The sequence below is a fragment of the Rhincodon typus genome, chromosome 15, assembly GCF_021869965.1.
Source record: "Rhincodon typus isolate 14 chromosome 15, sRhiTyp1.1, whole genome shotgun sequence".
Lineage (NCBI taxonomy): Eukaryota > Metazoa > Chordata > Chondrichthyes > Orectolobiformes > Rhincodontidae > Rhincodon > Rhincodon typus.
The window spans coordinates 50,131,870-50,150,652 of NC_063346.1; the positions used below are offsets into that span (position 1 = coordinate 50,131,870).

The 18,783-nt window shown below is 40.0% G+C and overlaps 1 protein-coding gene across 1 annotated transcript in view; it reads right to left on the reverse strand.

The window, feature by feature from the left end:
- The window catches only part of fa2h (fatty acid 2-hydroxylase), a 90,608-nt gene that overhangs the window by 16,247 nt on the left and 55,578 nt on the right, over positions 1-18,783 (reverse strand). The window contains exons 2-3 of the mRNA XM_048606074.1: positions 3,861-3,941; positions 19-161 (exon numbers count right to left, since the gene is read on the reverse strand). Coding sequence (XP_048462031.1) covers positions 19-161; positions 3,861-3,941 — 224 coding nt within the window. The remainder of the gene's footprint in view (positions 1-18; positions 162-3,860; positions 3,942-18,783) is intronic.

Here is an 18,783-nt window from a genome sequence, read left to right on the forward strand (position 1 = left end):
ACTACTTCCGATGCTTACCAGGCTGTTTTTGAGCAGGCTTCAATAAAGTCAGAGTGGAACAGGCGGATGGGACGATCTACTGGTTGATGAACCCATTCATCGTACTTCTCGCGCAAGTTCCCAACTTGCCACAGGAGTGGTTTATTCCAGTTTACTAGATCCTAAAGGATTAGAGTCAGACAGAAATGCCATATTAAACAAACACTTCGTTAGTATCTTAAACAATAAAAAGGAATCTCGGCAGCTAGACTAACGTAATACCAACTTCAGCATCCATTGCAAAAATTAACCTGCTTTTTAGTCTTGTGAAATAAAAAAATCCCACTTCCCACTCGAGATGAAGTTTGAACTAATTGATTACGGAACCCATGAAAGTCCCATCAGTGAAAACGAAACAGAAATTTGGCTTGAAAAATGAAACTTTGAGTCACTTTCCGTTCAACTGGTTGGTAAGATTAGATCACATGGAACACGGAGAACTACCTATTTGGATACAGGACTGGCTTGAAGGTGGAAGCCAGAGGGTATCGGTGGTGGTGGAGGGTTGCTTTTCAGACTGGTGGCCTGTGACTAGCAATGTGCCACAAGGATCAGTGCTGGGTCCACTGCTTTTCATCATTTATATAAATGATTTGGAGGTGAACATAGGAGGTATGGTTAGTAAGTTTGCAGGTGACACCAAAATTGGAGGTGCAGTGGACAGCGAAGAAAGTCACCTCAGAGTACAACGGGATCTTGATCAGATGTGCCAATTGGGTGAGGAGTGGCAGATGGAATTTAAATTTAGATAAACGCAAGGTGCTGCATTTTGGAAAGGCAAATCAGGACAGGACTTGTACACTAAACGGAAAGGTCCCAAGGAGTGTTGCTGAACAAAGAGACCTTGGAGTGCAGGTTCATAGTTCCTTGAAAGTGGAGTCGCAGGTAGATAGGATAGTGAAGGCAGCATTTGGTATGCTTGCCTTTATTGGTCAGTACAAGTATAGGAGTTGGGAGGTCCTGTGCAGCTATACAGGACATTGGTTAGGCCACTTTTGGAATACTACATGCAACTCTGGTCTCCTGGCTACAGGAAGGATATTGTGAAACTAGAAAGAGTTCAGCAAAGGTTTACAAAGATGTTCCCAGGATTGGAGGGTTTGAGCTATAGGGACTGACTGAATAGTCTGGGGATATTTTCCCTGGAGCATTGGAGGCTGAGGGGTGACTTTATAAAAGTTTATAAGGTCATGAGGGGCATAGATAGGGTAAATAGCCAAGGTCTTTTCCTCAGGGTGGGGAAATCCAAAACTAGAGGGCATAGGTTTAAGATGAGAGGGGGAAGATTTGAAAGGAACCCAAGTGGCAACTTTTTCACGTAGCGGGTGGTGCATGTATGAAAGGAGCTGCCAGAGGAAGTGGTAGGGACTAGTACAATGACAACATTTAAAAGGCATCTTTTGGGTAAATGAATAGAAGGTTTAAGGGGGATATGGGCCAATTACTGGCAAATGGGACTGGATTAATTCAGGATATCTGGTCAGCATGGACGAGTTGGACTGAAGGGTCTGTTTCCATCCCATCCTATACATCTCAATGACTCTTAAGTGTCCCATCAACAAATTAGCTGTGCTTCATGGATGACTTTTCCTTTTCAATTGTCCAAATATCTGGAGGCACCATTGGGATATTCAGCAGTATGGAGCCAAAACTTATGTAAAGAACTTGCCAAATCACATTGGCTCCATCACTCAAATTCTGACCTTTTCACGTGATTTCCAATTTAATGCTGTATAAAGCTTTCCCAACACATTCTTAATGCTTTAAAGGATGGAAACTGCAACTATCGCAAGTAGTTTACTAAAAGGAAAACCAAATATTTCTCAATCAACATTAGCTTGCATTGAACAAATGCTGAGATTTCCAGATGAGAGACTTCAGCTCATTCTCGCTAGTTGATACATGACTGTGCGCAGAGATGGACAAGTACAGATAATTAAACAGGCCCTAAAATTTTTCCTTGCAATGCCTTTGACTTGTACACGTATTCAAAAACACCAGCTTCAAAAGAATTCAAAAAACAAACTTTTACTTTCCACCATTTTACCCCCAGGTCTATAGGCCCTCTAGTGTAAAGTTAAGTAATTATTAATCACGGGAGCTTTATGAATGAACTATAAATTCCTCAAAATCGGTGAAGCAGATGTTGGGCTGAACGTAATGTTCTGACAGATTCCATGTGGCCCACGGACTATGAGTACGGTCACCCCAGTATGAATATTACAAAAGAAAACCAACACTATTTCAATAGGTCACTTGCACTACAGATTAATTCACGATAAAAAGGAAGGAAAAATAAAAAGGAAAAAAAAGAAAAAAAAAAAAAGAAAAAAAAAAGGACAGAAAGAAAAAAAGCCAGAAGATTTAATCAGCCTCATACCCCGCCCTTAAAAGACCAAATCTTGTGGAAATGCGCTTTTTGTCAGAGGAAGAAAAAAGACAGGACCGCCATGTTGAGGATCCTGATAATTAAAGGACCCTGACAGAATGAAAAAGACTAAAAACACACAGAAGCAGAGAGACAGTTGATTGAAAAAAATTTGGCATAAAAATTTGAAAAGCTGTGTAAACAAAAAGTTTGGGACATTAAACATCAACTTCCAACATTACAGAAAAATCTCTGCATATGAACATATCTTCCCTAATTTCTGACTATGAAGTGTGAACAATCAGAAGAAATGAACGCAATATTTCAAAACCAAAAGAAGAGAAACTTCAAAACTATTCATTCTGCACACATAACTGGATTAGCAAAATACTGTTCAGCAATGTTTTGTTCTTTGTTAAAAGTATGATTTTTCTAATTAAAGAGCCTTGCAATCCAATTAAGGCATTTGCCTCAGATAGTAGGAACTGCTGATGCTGGAGTCAGAGATAATACAGCGTGGAGTTGGATGAACACAGCAGGCCAGGCAGCATCAGAGGAACAGGCAAGTTGATGTTTTGAGTTTGGACCCTTCTTCAGATATGGGGGAAGGGGAAGGGAGCTCTGAAATAAATAGAGAGAGAGGAGGGGTGGGGCTGGGGAAGGTAGGTGGGTGGGATGGTGATAGGGATGGATCAGAGGGGTGGGAGGAGCGGATAGGTGGGAGAGAAGACGGACAGGTCAAGGAGGCGGGAATGAGAGGGAGGGTTGGTCATCGGATGAGGCCAGGAGGTGGGGAGGAGATTTTGAAACTAGTAAAGTCCACATTGAGACCATTGGGTTGTAGGCTCCCAAAGCGGAATACGAGATGCTGCTACTGCAGTTTCCGGGTGGTGTCATTGTGACACTGGAGGAGGCCCAAGATGGACACGTTACCCAGGGAGTGGGAGGAGGAGTTGAAATGGTTCGCGACTGGAAGGTGTTGTCGTTTGTCACGAACAGAGAGCGGGTGCTCTACAAAACGGTCTCCGAGCGGATTCCCAAAAACAACTTCTGGCGTTAAATCTAAAGTTTCTTTTTCAGAAGTGCTCAGTACTTTAGAGGTGACTTCTGAAATGAAGAGACAAAATTCCACTGTACGTTTTGAGAATTAGTATTGATAGCCAAATAAGGCAGAAAAACATATCTTTATATTCACCCTTATCATTCAGAAATGAAAATGCAAAATCATTAGATCTGTTTGATGCTATATTCTTTAGTAGAATAAGCTTCTGAAGATTTCTTACCCCAGCCCATCAATCGTTTCTCCCTGCTAAACAAAAGAACTAAGATGAAAAAAAAAGTCACTGCAGTGGTCAATAAAAAGTTATTTTGAGTTACCAATCTTAAAAACTGTTAGTTCACTATTTCTATGAACTATAACGATTGTATGACTCCAGATTTAACAAGCCCTTACATTATCTGGGTCCACTGACTTGCATCTGGCATCCATCACTGAATTGGATTCCCGATTGGCTGTGCTTCTTTCCCGAACAGCCTGTGGAATTAAAAGAAAAGGATGGTTAGTCATAATCTAGTATGAAAGCAGATAACAGACCAACCATGTGAGGATTACCCACTTGTACATGAATAAAACTCTATTTCCATCCTGCTTTGTACTTTTACTGGGTGCAGGGTTAAGAGGAGAGGGCAAAGTAAGTTAAGAAGAAAAGAAAATGTCAAAGACAAATAGTGCATCAAGTTCTTTTGACCCAAATTAATGAATAAACAGCTTTCAAACTGTACCTTGATTAACAAAGGCAAAAACATTTTCCTAAATACATACTTTATTTGCTACATAATGCACCTTAACTATTCATTCAATATAAAGTTTGTAAAGTATAGAATAGATCAGTTAGGTTTAGTCCGTGACATTCTGCAGGACCTAAGTGCAGCTACAACTACAGGTAGTATTTACAATATTAATTTCCGTCAAACATGCAGGCTCAAACATGCTCCAGTGTCCAGCACCTCCTTGTGCCAAGGTGGAAGGTGTTTAGTCTGGGACCTGGCCCCATTGAGCCTTTATGGCAGCGTTCCCAAACTTTAGTGCATCCCTCGGCACAGCTCTTAGCACTGGAAGGCCAGGTTTCTGCCAGGCCAACGCAAGTCTTTATACTCACCTTAGTGTGTGGGTCTCTCTCCCGGGAGCAGTCAAAAGTCCTGCATCACAGATTTCAAAGAAGGGCAGGAAGGGAGGAGTCAGATTGAAGACACGATAACAGCACTTTGCAACTCGACGCTATTAAATGAAGCCTGAATGAAGTAATGCAGTACACACATGATATGATGAGATTGCTCCTAATGTTCCTTAGGTCAGAAAAGAGAGTATTTAAGTTGAACCAGCCTATAAAACCATATGTTTTATGCATCTTGAATGCATGAAACTACATGAATATTGAGGTTAATAATGAGCATATTCCTTTGGTGAATCCTTTTGATTACTTCCAATGAACTCAAGAGATTCCACATTCAACCAGCATCCTTTATGGGGACCAGCACAATGAAGTTAAACTAATGCTAGAATTTTTGCATGCAACTTTCTCCTGTGCCCAAAACAATGTCCCCTTGTTCCATTGGAACAAGTCACTTTCCAGGAGAGAGGCAGAAATAAAAGATCAAGTTCTTGTTCCACAGCAGTTGCTATTGAATGTCCACAACCCCAACAAAAATATATGTGTTGACATTCTCAGCTTCAAATGTCACTACATCCCACTCCAAGGCAGACAGACTGCCAACAGTCAACGCGAGGTTATACAAGACAAAGATGCGAGTTCCACAATACTAAAAACTGCAAGAGCTAATTAGGAACAGTAAGCAGGGTTTTAAAAAAAAAGTTCAATCATCTGACTTCAAGTGGAGATTAAGAATAGCTACAGGCAGAAATCAGTAAAACTGACATACCTCCGCAAATATAGAACAGCCAATTCATTGTCACTTTCCTTCAAAAGAGGTTCCATTTGACAATTACAGACTTGGAGAGTTCTGAAATTTAACAGCTTCAGGAAGAAGCTAAAAATTGTCTTACATAGTTATGAAAATTGGAGCAAGTGATCACGACAATGTTCTAGGAGTGTATAAATGCCTTAAAAAGTGACAACATTCCAAGGAAAACATTGAAATGAGCGAACAAGCAAATTGAAGATTTAATCTGGTACCAACCTGCAATGTGAATGGCCAAGCTCAAAGAGAATCTGAGCACAGCAAGAGGCCAGCATTGTACAGGTCTCCCAATGAGTGGTCAAAAGGACCACCTCAGAACTATTCAACAAAAATCAGGCTAATGTATTTTTGTCAACAGCAAGAGTGGAATCACAGTACGCCAGTCCTGTGTTTCCCAGTGCTCGGCTCCAGGCTCCCAGGATCAAACTTGCCCAGACCCTCAGAGGGGGATAAACTGAAGATAAAGAATGAAGGAACAGTTTTTGTATGGTACAGTTGGTGGAGGAGTCAGAGACCGCGCCCCCCCATCCTCCCCAAAATACTTAGTGCAGATATTCAGCATTCATTAATTGACTCCCAACTGATGCAGAGAGGAACATGCAGCATACAAATTCATTTCTGCAAACAGATTGCCTACAGTCAATACTATTATTTCACTTAACTGCACAAATCTTATATGACCATCTCCAGCATTATCTAATAGCATCAATTAATTTTGTTTTACTAAGGAAATGTGTTCATGGCTAAAGGACAATGGAGAGTTAAGTTATTGATCAACCATGATTGAGCTACATGACCACACAGGCTTATGAGGCCAATTGTCCAATTTTGTTCCTATCTTATAAAGCACACAGACACACCTGCACTTTGTTCAACAACCCTGCTATTCAATGTGGATGAGGCAGAGGCATTGCTGATGGAATTTCTTCAATACTCATGTTGCTGATAGACAGTCCAAATCCGACTGCAGTACAGTAGCATGACGATGGTGATGGTTCTGGAAAGGAGACTTGCGTTAGTTTGGAGGTCTTTGTCATCATACACTCACTGCTGTAGTTTACGGAAGGCTGAGATGCCATGGCTGACCTGGGGTTGGATCTTGAGTGGCAGCCTTTTGAGAGAAATAACCAATAAAGGAATGAGAACTGCTCAAAAGAATCTCTCCTTCAACACAGAGGGAGGTGGAATATTTGACTGACCAGGTTGATATCACTTTGGTCTTAGCAACATGCAAGAACAGACCTGAGTTTTGTTGCACGTGGAATTGAGAAAGGCTTGCAAGCCTGATGCAGAATGGGTGATCACATTACACCCAGAGTGACAACACGTAAACTTCCATTCATAATTCTCAATCTCCTCAGTGTAATTCTGGGTCAGCCAGCTGTATTTTCAGAAGTTTTAGTGTAAGGCTCCAACTAGTTGCCTTGGCAACAGAGATTAACATTAAGTAATAAAAGCAAATGCAAGGGCTTATCATCCAGTTGAACAATTTGAGCAACAGGGTCAGTTCTAAAACAGAATATGAAGTTGCATTTTGGTAACTTGACCTGTCACTACAAATCATGTTCCTTTGTGACACTTAATATGATCTGGACTGTCACTAAGCACCACATTAAAAACAGACGCAAACTCATATTCACTAGCTCACATTCTCAAACCTATTAATTATTAACAAAATTAGCAACACAAAAAAAACCTGGGATACCAGAAGAAACTTCAGTGGGTACTAAAGCAACTCCCCACAAAGATGATAACTTGAACAGGTTTTTTTTTTTTTTTTAAACGTAGATCCTGCTAGAAATATTTATGAGTTACAATTAGTTGGCCTTCACATGCTCATTATCTCAAAAGTTATTTCCAGCAAAATTTCACAAAACCAGTCCTCAATGCAAACTGTCGTCTTATTGATTTTCCATTCCTGCTTCCATCCTCAATCCGATAAGTGGTGTGGCATTTTTGGATACTTCCTGCACCTCTGCTCGGAAGCCCAAGGTAACCAATACCATGCGGACTTACGGTTAACAGTCCTGAACTGACTACATTGCTGAGAAACAGCATAAGGTGACAATCTTGGAATATGCTGCAAATGTTTAAAAAAAAAAAAAATCAGTGGTTTGGCACAGCTTTATGTGAAAAGAAGTGCATGCAATTTTTAATTCTTTGAGTGTGAAAGTTATCACTTAAATTTAGCCTCAAGAGTCAGCAACATCCTTAAAAACTCAAGTCATATCTTGGAAAAAGTCATTAGAATTGAAATACAACAGATTGTAAATGCTGCAATCCTGGTCCAATTTTGGGACAAGTAAGCTCAGTAGATCCAATTGAAGACCATTATATGGGGTTTGATTGGATAGTGATTCTTTTGATTAGCTCTATGAATTAAGAACCATTGACAGTTCAAAAAATAACACATACAAATATTGTGTTATGAAGTGAAGTTCAAAATCAAAGAAGACATGCACGCACTGAATGCTCAGAGATGTGATGAATGTTATTTACGTTGGAGCAGTGTTACTACCTGGCCACCTCAGCGCAAACTGGGTAAAGAGAGCTGATAACAAGACAAATCATTTGACTCAAAGTTAGAAGCACTCACTAGACCAACCACATCAATCTTATAATCTACACTGGCAGACAGAATGTCGCTCTCCTGCAACAACTACCTTTACCTTGCAACTCCTTGATGGCTTTCCACTGTCTACAAAAGTTGGAGTCCAGAGTGTGATGGAGCACTTGCCAATTGAATGGATTGGCGCAGGGGTGGGTGGGGGCGGTGGTGCGTGTGGAGCACTTTGCTTGATGATTGACAACATAGCTAATAACTTAAAAATCCATTCCTTCCATCACTGGCCAAATCATGGCTCCAATGTACAATCCAGGAGATGCATGACAACTCTCACGACCGAATATCTATGAGCCAAAAATAACATCGCATCATTGGATCATCAAGCCTAGCTTCCTCTGCTGGGTCACCCACCATCCTGAATTGGGCACTGATCACCATTGTTACTGGATTGAAATTCTGGAACATCCTACAGAAAAAGGATCGGACAGCAACTTTAAATCGATTGCAGTTATTCAAGACAGCAAATCACCTCTGCGGGATTGACAATGAATACCTCAAAAAAATGAATTCACTTTTTAGGAAAAGGTTTACCGAATAGAAAATTTTAAAAAAAAAATCATTAAAGTAGCAATCCTTTAAGAAATCACTAATTGCATAAAATGAACACCCTACTTACTGTTCTTTCTTTGTAGTAATTTCAAAGCCACAATAAAAATAATTGGCTGGAAACCCTTAACTTCAAGTGAGAATATTACCTGATATACAAACCGTGATATTGGTTCTAGGAGATCGGGACTTCTATGAATAGATCATGGCTCCAATCGTTAATAGTAATTATAAAAACTTAATGGTAAAGTTTTGTTCATACAGTACATTATCAGCATTATAAATAACAGAACCTACTGTTCTTGGAAGGTCAAATGATTTTATTCAAAACAGAACTCAACTTCCAAGCATTCTTCCTTAAAACAAAAAATTGTTGCCAAAGAGAATGAGAAAATCCAAATTAGAAATGGAACACTTCAATCTGAAAAGCAACCGTCCACCACCACCCTGTCTTGTACCTTTGAGCCAGTTCTGTATCCAAAAAGCTAGTTCTCCCTGTATTCCGCGTGATCTAACCTTGCTAACCAGTTTACCATGTTGAACCTTGTCAAACGCCTTACTGCAGTCCATACAAATCATGTTCACCATTCTATCGTCATCAATCCTCTTTGTTACTTCTTCAAAGCAAAACTCAATCAAGTTAGTGAGACACTATTTCCCATGCACAACGCCATGTCGACTATCCCTACTCAGTCCTCGCTTTTCCAAATACATGTAAATCCTGTTCCTCAGGATTCCCTCCAACAACTTGCCCACCACCAATGTCAGGCTCACCGGTCTATAGTTCCCTCGCTTTTTCTTACCACCTTTCTTAAATAATGGCACCACATTAGCCAACTTCCAGGTCTTCCAGCACCTCACCTGTGGCTATCAATAATACAAATATCTCAACAAGAGGCACAGCAATCTCTTCCCCAGCTTCCCACAGATTCTAGAGTACACCTGATCAGGTCCCAGGGATTTCTCCACCTTTATGCATTTTAAGATGTTCAGCACGTCTGAGGACCCGTTCTGAGGAAGGGTCACCGGACCCGAAACATTAACTCTGATTTTCTTTTTCTTCACAGATGCTGCCAGACCTGCTGAGCTTTTCCAGCAGCTTCTGTTTTTGTCCAAGGAATTAGTGCTTCTTAAAAATTATTCTAAAAAGTCTTCACTTTTTCTTGCAGAACATAATAGCTCTATTCAGCAGGACAGCTAGCTGAACCTTTTGGATATTTGCTGCGAAATTAATCAATGAAGGTAGGAACTAGGTTACAACTTATATCGAGGAAGTTATCATGTTTTGACTTTCCTGTAGATACAAGGCCTCAAAAAAAAAACAAATCCATTCCAGTTTCAATGCCTCACATTTAAATACTTAGATTGTAAACTCTTTCATTATTTATCAGCTAATTTGCAGAACAGTAGACTGTACTTAGCCTATCTCTACTCCTATACAAACTAGAGGCTATGCTGGAGGCAATTCAGATTAACAGCTTTGTCCATACCTAAAACTTTTAATCAGCAAGGTTGACAGAAGTTCCAACACTGGACCACAAAAATATTTCAAAGTATCTGTGGTTTTATCTGAAGAAAAACCACAGGAACCATTTTGGCAGTAAGTTAGCTTTCAAAACTCAAGCTCTGTCCTATTGCAAGATGTCAACCTCACCACTTCACCAATGGGGGCACTGTCTGCAGCTAAGTTTTTACAAACTCTCTCCATGCTTCCCTCTCCCTTTAAAAAGGCTCCTTACAGCCTTCTTCCCATTCCAAAACCTCATGTGGTTTGGTGTCAAATTGTGCTTTAAAGGAAGTGCCTTGGGATATTTTAACTACATTCTCTGATGACATGTAGCTGTTGCTGTAATCGGTAACTGTGGTAATAAAACATTTGCTTTAGTCCAATCTTTAAAGAAGGATGCTCTATGTTCAAAATTTAGAGCAACTTTCGATCTTTCTAGAAAAACTGGTTATGCAGCTGACAACAATGGAATGAGAAGAATTCTGTCACACCTAGTTCACCATTCAATTGGACTGGGCTGACTTAAAGTAGGTGAGCTCATAGTTTCACCAACCCCCAAAAAAACTCTCAGCAACTTGCAGGTTTGAAGAGGGAAAAAGAAACAACGCTTATTTTAAAAAAAAGAGGCACCATTTTCGTTTAACACAAATTGTATCACAACAACAAAATAGCAAAAAGTCAAAAATACCAAAATGGGAATCTACTCAACTCTGCGGAGACAATGTTTCTATTTAGGACAGTTCTGAGGAAAGATGATCTCGACCTGAAAACGTTAACTCTACTTCTCGCCACACAGGATGCTGCCTCAGCTGCTGAGCATTTCCAACATTTTTATTCTCATTAAAACACAATTGAGAGTTGGCAAAAAAAAAGTTCTTCAGGTAAATGTAGAGATGTACATCCTGCAATATTTCGGTAGCAGGCTCACTGACCTCAAGTTGTTTTAAATGATTAGTTTAATTTAAAAAAAACAAGAGAAGCACTGATTTTATGCACCTTTAAAATGAAATTTATATAAAAGGTCAATAGATTTAAGTTCCATGCTCTAAAGGGCAACAGAACCAGTTCAACTGCAACACTGTGGAACAAGGGAATGTGGAGCTCATACAAAATGCTAATAAATTTCATCAGTAGTCTCTCAAGATGGGAGGGCAGGCAAGCAAGATATATCAAAAATTGTAAGCAGCTTAAATCTGTGTTATTTATAATATGAATAAAACAAATACACAATGTGTGAAAAAGCACAAAACCTAGTTTGATGCTGCAGCGGAGTAGAGTGGATTGCACTCTGGAGATGCCAGTTTTGAGAGGAGCTGTCGAATAGAGAGCCATTTTTCCCCGTCACATGGGGATAGAGACATCTCACAACAGCATTGGGAAAGGCAGGAAGTTCTGTCCCTGATCAAAGTGCCAATATTTTATCCCCCAAATAACATAATTAAAACAGATTGTCTGACAATTAAAACATTGCTGATGGGGAAACCTGACTGTGCAAACTGGCTACCACATCTCGTACACATGATAATTATTTCCCATGTACTTCACTGGCTTTGGGATGTCCTGAAAATGCATGTCTTTCTTTTGAGCAGTTTTGGCTAATGAAAGCAGGGCCCAATACTAGATACACCCATTCAAATCTGGCAGTGAATAGGTAAATCAGTTATGCACCACGCAAAGTTCAAACTTCAATAGACTTGAACATAAGGCAGTGAAGTGTGGTCTTTGCCAGAGAGAGCACCAAACAGCATTTCTGTGGGACAAAGATAGGGTGATTCAACAAAACCAGGATAATTATTTTTAAAATTAAGGCCAAAGGCTACCCTGTACAGCGATTTGGGGGTCGGGGCAGAAGTTGCTTTCCTCTGGGATAGACATTGGGGTTTGGAAGTGGCAAGACTACCAAGGGGATTGATCAGAGATGACCTTGTCTGTGAAGAGGAGATAGAAGGAGAGAAGCCACCTGAGAAGAAGTCAAAGATGAGAGGGTGGCCGTTGATATAAAGAAGAGAATTTCAAGGCTGAAAGAACAGAAGGAAGAATGTGGCGGTGAAATTACTGAGGTTTGAATACTGGTGGCTGTTCAAAGAGGAGCTGAAAGGAGGAAAGGGGCAGGGATAGCAGTAACCATAGATTAAAATATGCAAACTGATCTAGCTGACAGTCACAATATAATTGGTCTGCAATTGTGTTAGTTAATGGCATTTTTAACACAATTAACAAAAGCCTACATTCAACATTCTTATATGCAATGAATACGAGTGAGAACTGTGAAGTAATACAATAGCCCTTTGAAACAAAAAGCTCAAGTCTTTCTTAAAGAAAGAGTTTAAAAATGAGCAGTCCCCTTGGGTCCAATAAGAAATCTTTTAAGTAACAATTGAACAAACACAGAACAGTTTGCCAGTCAACATTAATCCAAAAAGGAAGGTTAAAGTTCTGATGAAGGGTTGCATCAGGATTCCTAAATCATAAACTCGACTATCGCTTCCACAAATGTGGTGTTTCTGCAGCATTTTCTGCTTTTGTTTCCAGTTTCCAGACTTTCTTCCTTTCTTTTTAATTCATTTTTACAAACCAGAATGGTAAGATTCGAGATGATCCCTAATGGATAGTTATTGCACAACAAAAAAAAAGGGCTTATGGTATTGGGGGTAACGTATTAGCATGGATTGAAGATTGGTTAATACGTTGAAGAGAGAGGCAGGATTAGTGGGTTTTTCAGATTGGAAAGATACAACTGGTGGAGGATCACAAGGATCAGTCCTGGAGCCACAGTCCTTTACTATATATTTTACAAATCCATCAAGTAATGACTTGGAGGAAGTCAGTGCAATATATTCACATTTGCTGACAATACAAAAACAGGTGGGAGGGCATGTTGCCAGGAGGACATAAGGAATCAACGAGGGGATAATGGAGAGATTGAAGTTTTTTTTTTCCCCCATTCGCTTGTAGGCATTGCTGGCTGTAGGTTGACCCTGTAGAGACAGAGTTCTAGGAATTTGTCCTGGGTCGTGGATAGACTGTCTCTTATTGGAGTTGCTCATTGTCTGGTATTTGTGTGGCACAAATGCTACATGCCCAGTGACAGCTCAAGCTGGAATATTGCCCAGATCTTGCTACATTGGAACATGGAAGGCTTCAGTATCTGAGCAGTTGTGAACAGTGTTGAACATCGTGCAGTCATTCGTGAACATCCCCATTTCTGACCTTATGAGGGAGGGAAGGTCGTCGAAGAAGCAGCTGAAGATGGTTCAGCCTAGGACACTACCCTGAGGAACTCCTGCAGAGATGTCCTGGAGCTGAGATGACTGACCTCCAATGACCACAACCATCTTCCTATGTGTCAGGTACAACTCCAACCAGCAGAGGGTTTGCCCCAATAAGCATAAAATTTGGATAAGTGCAAAACATTGACTTGAAACTTGCAGAAACTGCAATAAAACTCAACTTGCCTCCACACAGCATGTTCCACTCTTGGTTGCTCAATTCATTTGTGAAGCTTGTAAACAGTTATTCTCCCTGGAGCATCTGAAGCCGAGGGGTGACCTTATAGAGGTTTATAAAATCATGAGGGGCACGGATAGGGTGAATAGCCAAGGCCTTTTCCCTGGGGTGGGGGGGGGGGGGAGGCCAAAACTAGAGGCCGTAGGCTCTAGTTTTAAAAGGGACCCAAGGGGCAACTTTTTCCACGCAGAGAGTGGTGTGCGTATGGACTGAGCTGCCAGAGGAAGTGGAGGAGGCTGGTATGATTACAACATTTAAAAGGCATCTGGATGGCTATATGAATAGGAAGGGTTTAGAGGGATAGAGGCCAAATCCTGCCAAATCGAACAAGATTAATTTAGGTATCTGGTCAGCATGGACAAGCTGGACCAAAGGGTCTGCTTCTGTGCTGTATATCTCTAGGACTCTAGTTACAGCATTCATTCCATGTCAGGCATACAGTCCAAGAGGAAATAATTTCCAATTTAAAATTACACAAAATGATATAATTTAACTCTGTACAAGACATCCCATTGGGAGAGGACGTGTTCATTGTTCTTTCCATTGTGGTTGATTGCTCAGCAAGCCATCCAGGAAGTAAAAAGGAGCACCTTAAATATTTGGGAATGCCTACACACAAAGACAAAGCTGCAACTATGTTAATCAAACACTGATGGAAGCTGTGAAACTATTCTCTTAGCTGAAGAGAGAGAAGTTACAAGCAGAGAGAGAAAAAAAAGCTAATTTTACAAAACTTGTTCATATAACGTATATTGGTCCATGTCTTCGCACCAAATCACTTCAGCCATGATGGGCTTCTTCTATCCCAAGTTGAAATGGAACATTTTGAGTAACTTGCATTTGTACAAGAGCATTCCAAGGTGCACTAGACAGCCACATGAGAAAAGAGCCACAAGGTTAGGTAGTGAGACTATGACTTAATGGATGGGGTAAAGATTTATAGGGAGTAGCAGTAGGGATGGGTGGGCAGGTCAAAAGCAATTCTGGACCAAAAATTCAGGAACCAACAGATTAAAGTGTAGAGTGTAATCATTTACTAGGAAATCATGACTACTAAAATTTTCACAAACTAGGCCCCACACAGTCAGTTCGGGAGTGGGGTGACATTGGCTTACAAAGCAAAAAGGGTATTGTGATATTGCTGGGCAGCTGTTTTTTTGTTGACGGTACTCAGTAGAACAGGAGGCACGGTGTAAAAGGATTTTAAATAAGGCAGCAAACATAGAGAGAGTTAAGGAGGTAAAAGAATAGTTTGAAAATGCAAAATTTATGGCAGTTGAATGTGTGCAGTATTTGGAACAACATTAAGCAACAACATTAGAGCTTAATGAGTATCATCTTATAGCCATTGTAGAGACAATTATAAGGAGATCAAAGGTGGGGAATAAATATTCAGGAGTGTGACTTTTCTGATGGATAGGCAGGAGGGAGAGGGTTATGAGATAGCTTTGTTAACAAGAAACAGAACAAGTACAATGGTGAAAAGTAATCTTGGATTTAAATTATGACAAATACGTACAGGAAAGAAAATATAACAAGGGTGAGAAGTAGGAAGTGTCATCATAGGTTCCTTACAGTAGCTGTTCTATAGGGCAGAGAACAAAATCGGGAGATCAGACAATATGAAAAAAGGCAGTGCACTAATTATGGGTTACTTTGATTTGCGCAACCTGATCATTAAATTAACAAAAGTAACCATAAGAAAGAAAGAATTCCGAACAGTGCATGGATCCAACCAGGGGTCAGGCTATTTTGAATTTGGTAATGTGCAATGAGATAGGTTTAATGAATAATCTCAGAGTAAAGGATCCACTGGGGAGCAGGAACCATACCATGGTAGAATTTAGCGCTCAACTCGAGCAACTTTGATCAGAAACAATTGTGCTTGACCTAAGCAATAGGTATGAGGGTGGAGTCGGTAGGAATGGACTGGGAAAGCAGGTTACCAGGAAAATATGGCTAAACAAAAATGGCGAGCAGTTACAGAAAACAGTTCATGACTTATAACAAAGATACATTCCACCGAGGAAGGAGGATTCAAGGAAGGGAATAAACTGACTATGGTTAACTAAGGAAGTTATGGATAGCATCAAATTGGAACAAAAAAAGGCAAAAATCAGAGTGTTGGAAAAGTTCAAAAATTAATAAAAAGAGGAGCAAAAAAAAAGTGAACTGGTGAGTAATATACAAAAAGGGACAGCTTCATTACGAAGGAAGAAAGGCAAATGATAACACAGGCCCCCTCAGAGAATGAGGCTGGGGAAAACAGGAAATGGTAAAAGGGAGTTGAATAAATACTTTGTAGTTTTCAATGTACAGGATATTAATATTTACCATTTATTTCATACTGACTAGAAATCAGCTTTATACAGCTTAAAGAAGACCTGCTTTAATTTTTTTTCTCCAATGACTTCTTTTTAAATTGTGCATTTGTTAGGGTTTCAAGCACACAAACTATATTTAATCAAGGCTTTCTCTGCTACTACACATGCTCCAATGTGTAAGCAGTCTGTTCAAAAAAGAGGCAGTGACATCAAACAGGTAACTATTGGCCAGTTGTTTAATAACTCTCATTGGGAAAATGTTAAAGTCTATTATAAAATGATGGGCATAAAACAGTTCACGCTCATAAGTGATCTTTGCATCTACCTGACCAGGCAGATAGGGTAGACAGTTGATTGAATGAATAAGATCAGCAGATGGGAAATACATTGTGAATAACAATTTTGTTTAATTGCTATAATACTCTCAACTTGTCAAAACACAAACCACACTCTGCTGAAGTCAAGTCAGATTGGTGTTGCAAGGATGTGCAGGCTAGGTGGATTAGCCATGCTCAATGCAGGGTTACAGAGATAGGGTAGGGGGCTAGGTTTGGGTGGGATACTCAGAGGATCGGTGCAGACTCGATGAGCCAAATGGCCTCTTTCCAAATTGTAGGGATTCTATGGTTTACTAACTCCTGCACAAGTGCTCACGGAAGACTGCTTGCGATTAAATAAAAAGTAAAAAGGTCTTCTTAGTGCTGGAAACAGAATAAACTGCCAATCAGGCCATGTAAACCAGTGTCAGTGCTATCCCTCTGTGTTTGATTAAATGAAGATAGTTTCTCTCAAAAGATATTAGCGAGTTAAGCCAATTGCAAGGACATGTTTGCCCAATCTCATCTACATACATGCACACACACAATTCAGTTGTCAGAATAAACGCACTTAATCTGGCAAAAGTATTTTGAAAATCAAATTTAAAAAAGTGGTGGGACAAATTGATGAGGCTTTTAAAATATAGTATCATACTTACACTGAAACCTTTTAAAACGTGTGGTCTAGAAAATAGCTATTATGTTGAGGCTTCCGAGAGGTTACAGTGGAACTAACAGCAATGGCACAGTAAGTCATTCAGGTCAAGCTTCTGCTGGAGGTTACACCTACATTAGGTGTAATCATCAAATTACCCAGATCCACGGACATTTGATAATTAAGTGCACCTCCAGCAGAAAGTCCCTTTGCACCGTGCCACCTAAGATACAAGAACTTGCTAACAGCTTAGAGATAAACCAAATCGGCAGAGCTGCAAATACAGGGGTGGCTGCTTCACAATCCTGAGGGACAATCTAAACTAACTGTATATGGAGGCACTGAATGGAAACCAGAACTGGCTGCACCAGCCTTCACTTTGTGCAATTTCATTATTGCCACTGAACAAGTGTGTCACAATGTGGTGTCAATTCGGGCAAGATCTATTTGTATGACAACACTCATTCTCAGGATTTGAATAAAACCAAAACAAAAAAAAAGTGTGAATATGCCAGTGAAAGAATAACCTGCAATCAAATTCCAGGAATAAGACAAGGAAAAAGATCAGGTACATTCAGACAAGTAAACACAAAAAGTGATTACATATATCCACATGTATATATTAAAAAAAGGAGTAGCCCAATTAGCTCCTTGATCCTATGCACCCGTTCAAATAGACTGCAGTTCAACTGTACCTTAGCTTCACTTGCCCATGTCTGTTCCATGGCCTTTGATACCCGTTAACAAAGCTACTGATCTCAAATGTAAAGATATCAAAAGGCACGTATCAATTCAGTTTGTAAATTTAACTCTTAAATGGCCTGCCATAAACAGAAGCTTGTCTCTCTTTTTAGCTTAAATTCCCCTACCCAAGGGAACAGCATTACTACCACGCTTAATCGCTATCATTTTAAATGCCCCAATTAGATAACTCATCAAATTTTTAAACTCAAGGGAGTACAAGTTTTTAAATCTTTCCAAGATTTAATGTTTCATATGCTGTTAACTCCGCTAGATATTCTCCAAGGCCAAACATCCTCTGGTTCAGTGTATAAAACTGAACAGTCATTGACATAGATTCTGACAAACCCCCCACACTGTGAAAACAAAAACCTGGGACATAAAAGGTCCAAACTGCACTTGATGTTTTGAAAACCTTGTTTTGTACATATATGCCTCTTGCTCCTTAACTTTTAAAAAAAAAATACCAGCTTAAGTAGGAAGTTGAGGTAACATTCAATAGGAAAGCAAACACTTCCAAAGTTACCACCAGATACTTCCTTATTCAGGTTTCTGTATGACATCACCAACTGCAATTATATAGAGGAGCATCTAACTGTACAAAAAAAAACTCTGCTCAGGGAAACACCGAGTCATTCCCTACTATTCAGAAACACCCCATTTCCAGCTTGATATGAATCACTGATCTTTTAAATTCACTCATCCTCCATATAAAAGATTTCACAATGGGAAATCATATGCACCCTAGCAATGCCACATGTGGGTAATATATGGAGCATCCCTTGTTCCAAATAATACTTAGCTCCCTCCACTCCAGCCATCAATATATTGGGGAAACAAAAAAAAAAAAATGCTATTGGTGTCAGTTACGACCCACCTTAACGCAAAACACACCATTTCTTCCAAATACTCTGCCTCCCTCCTTTTCGTATGTTTCATCCTTTTCCTTCTCGAACTTCCTCTCTATTTCTGGCTGTAACAATTACATGTCATTTCACCCGCTTCCCGAGAGGCCTAATCTATTCTCCTGGTTTCTCTGTTGCATCTGGTTTGACAATGTCACCCTTTGAACAGAGCTAGTAAGAACTGCTGATGCTGGAGTCAGAGATAACAATGTGGAGCTGGAAGAACACAGCAGGCCAGGCAGCATCAGAGGAGCAGGAAAGCTGGTGTT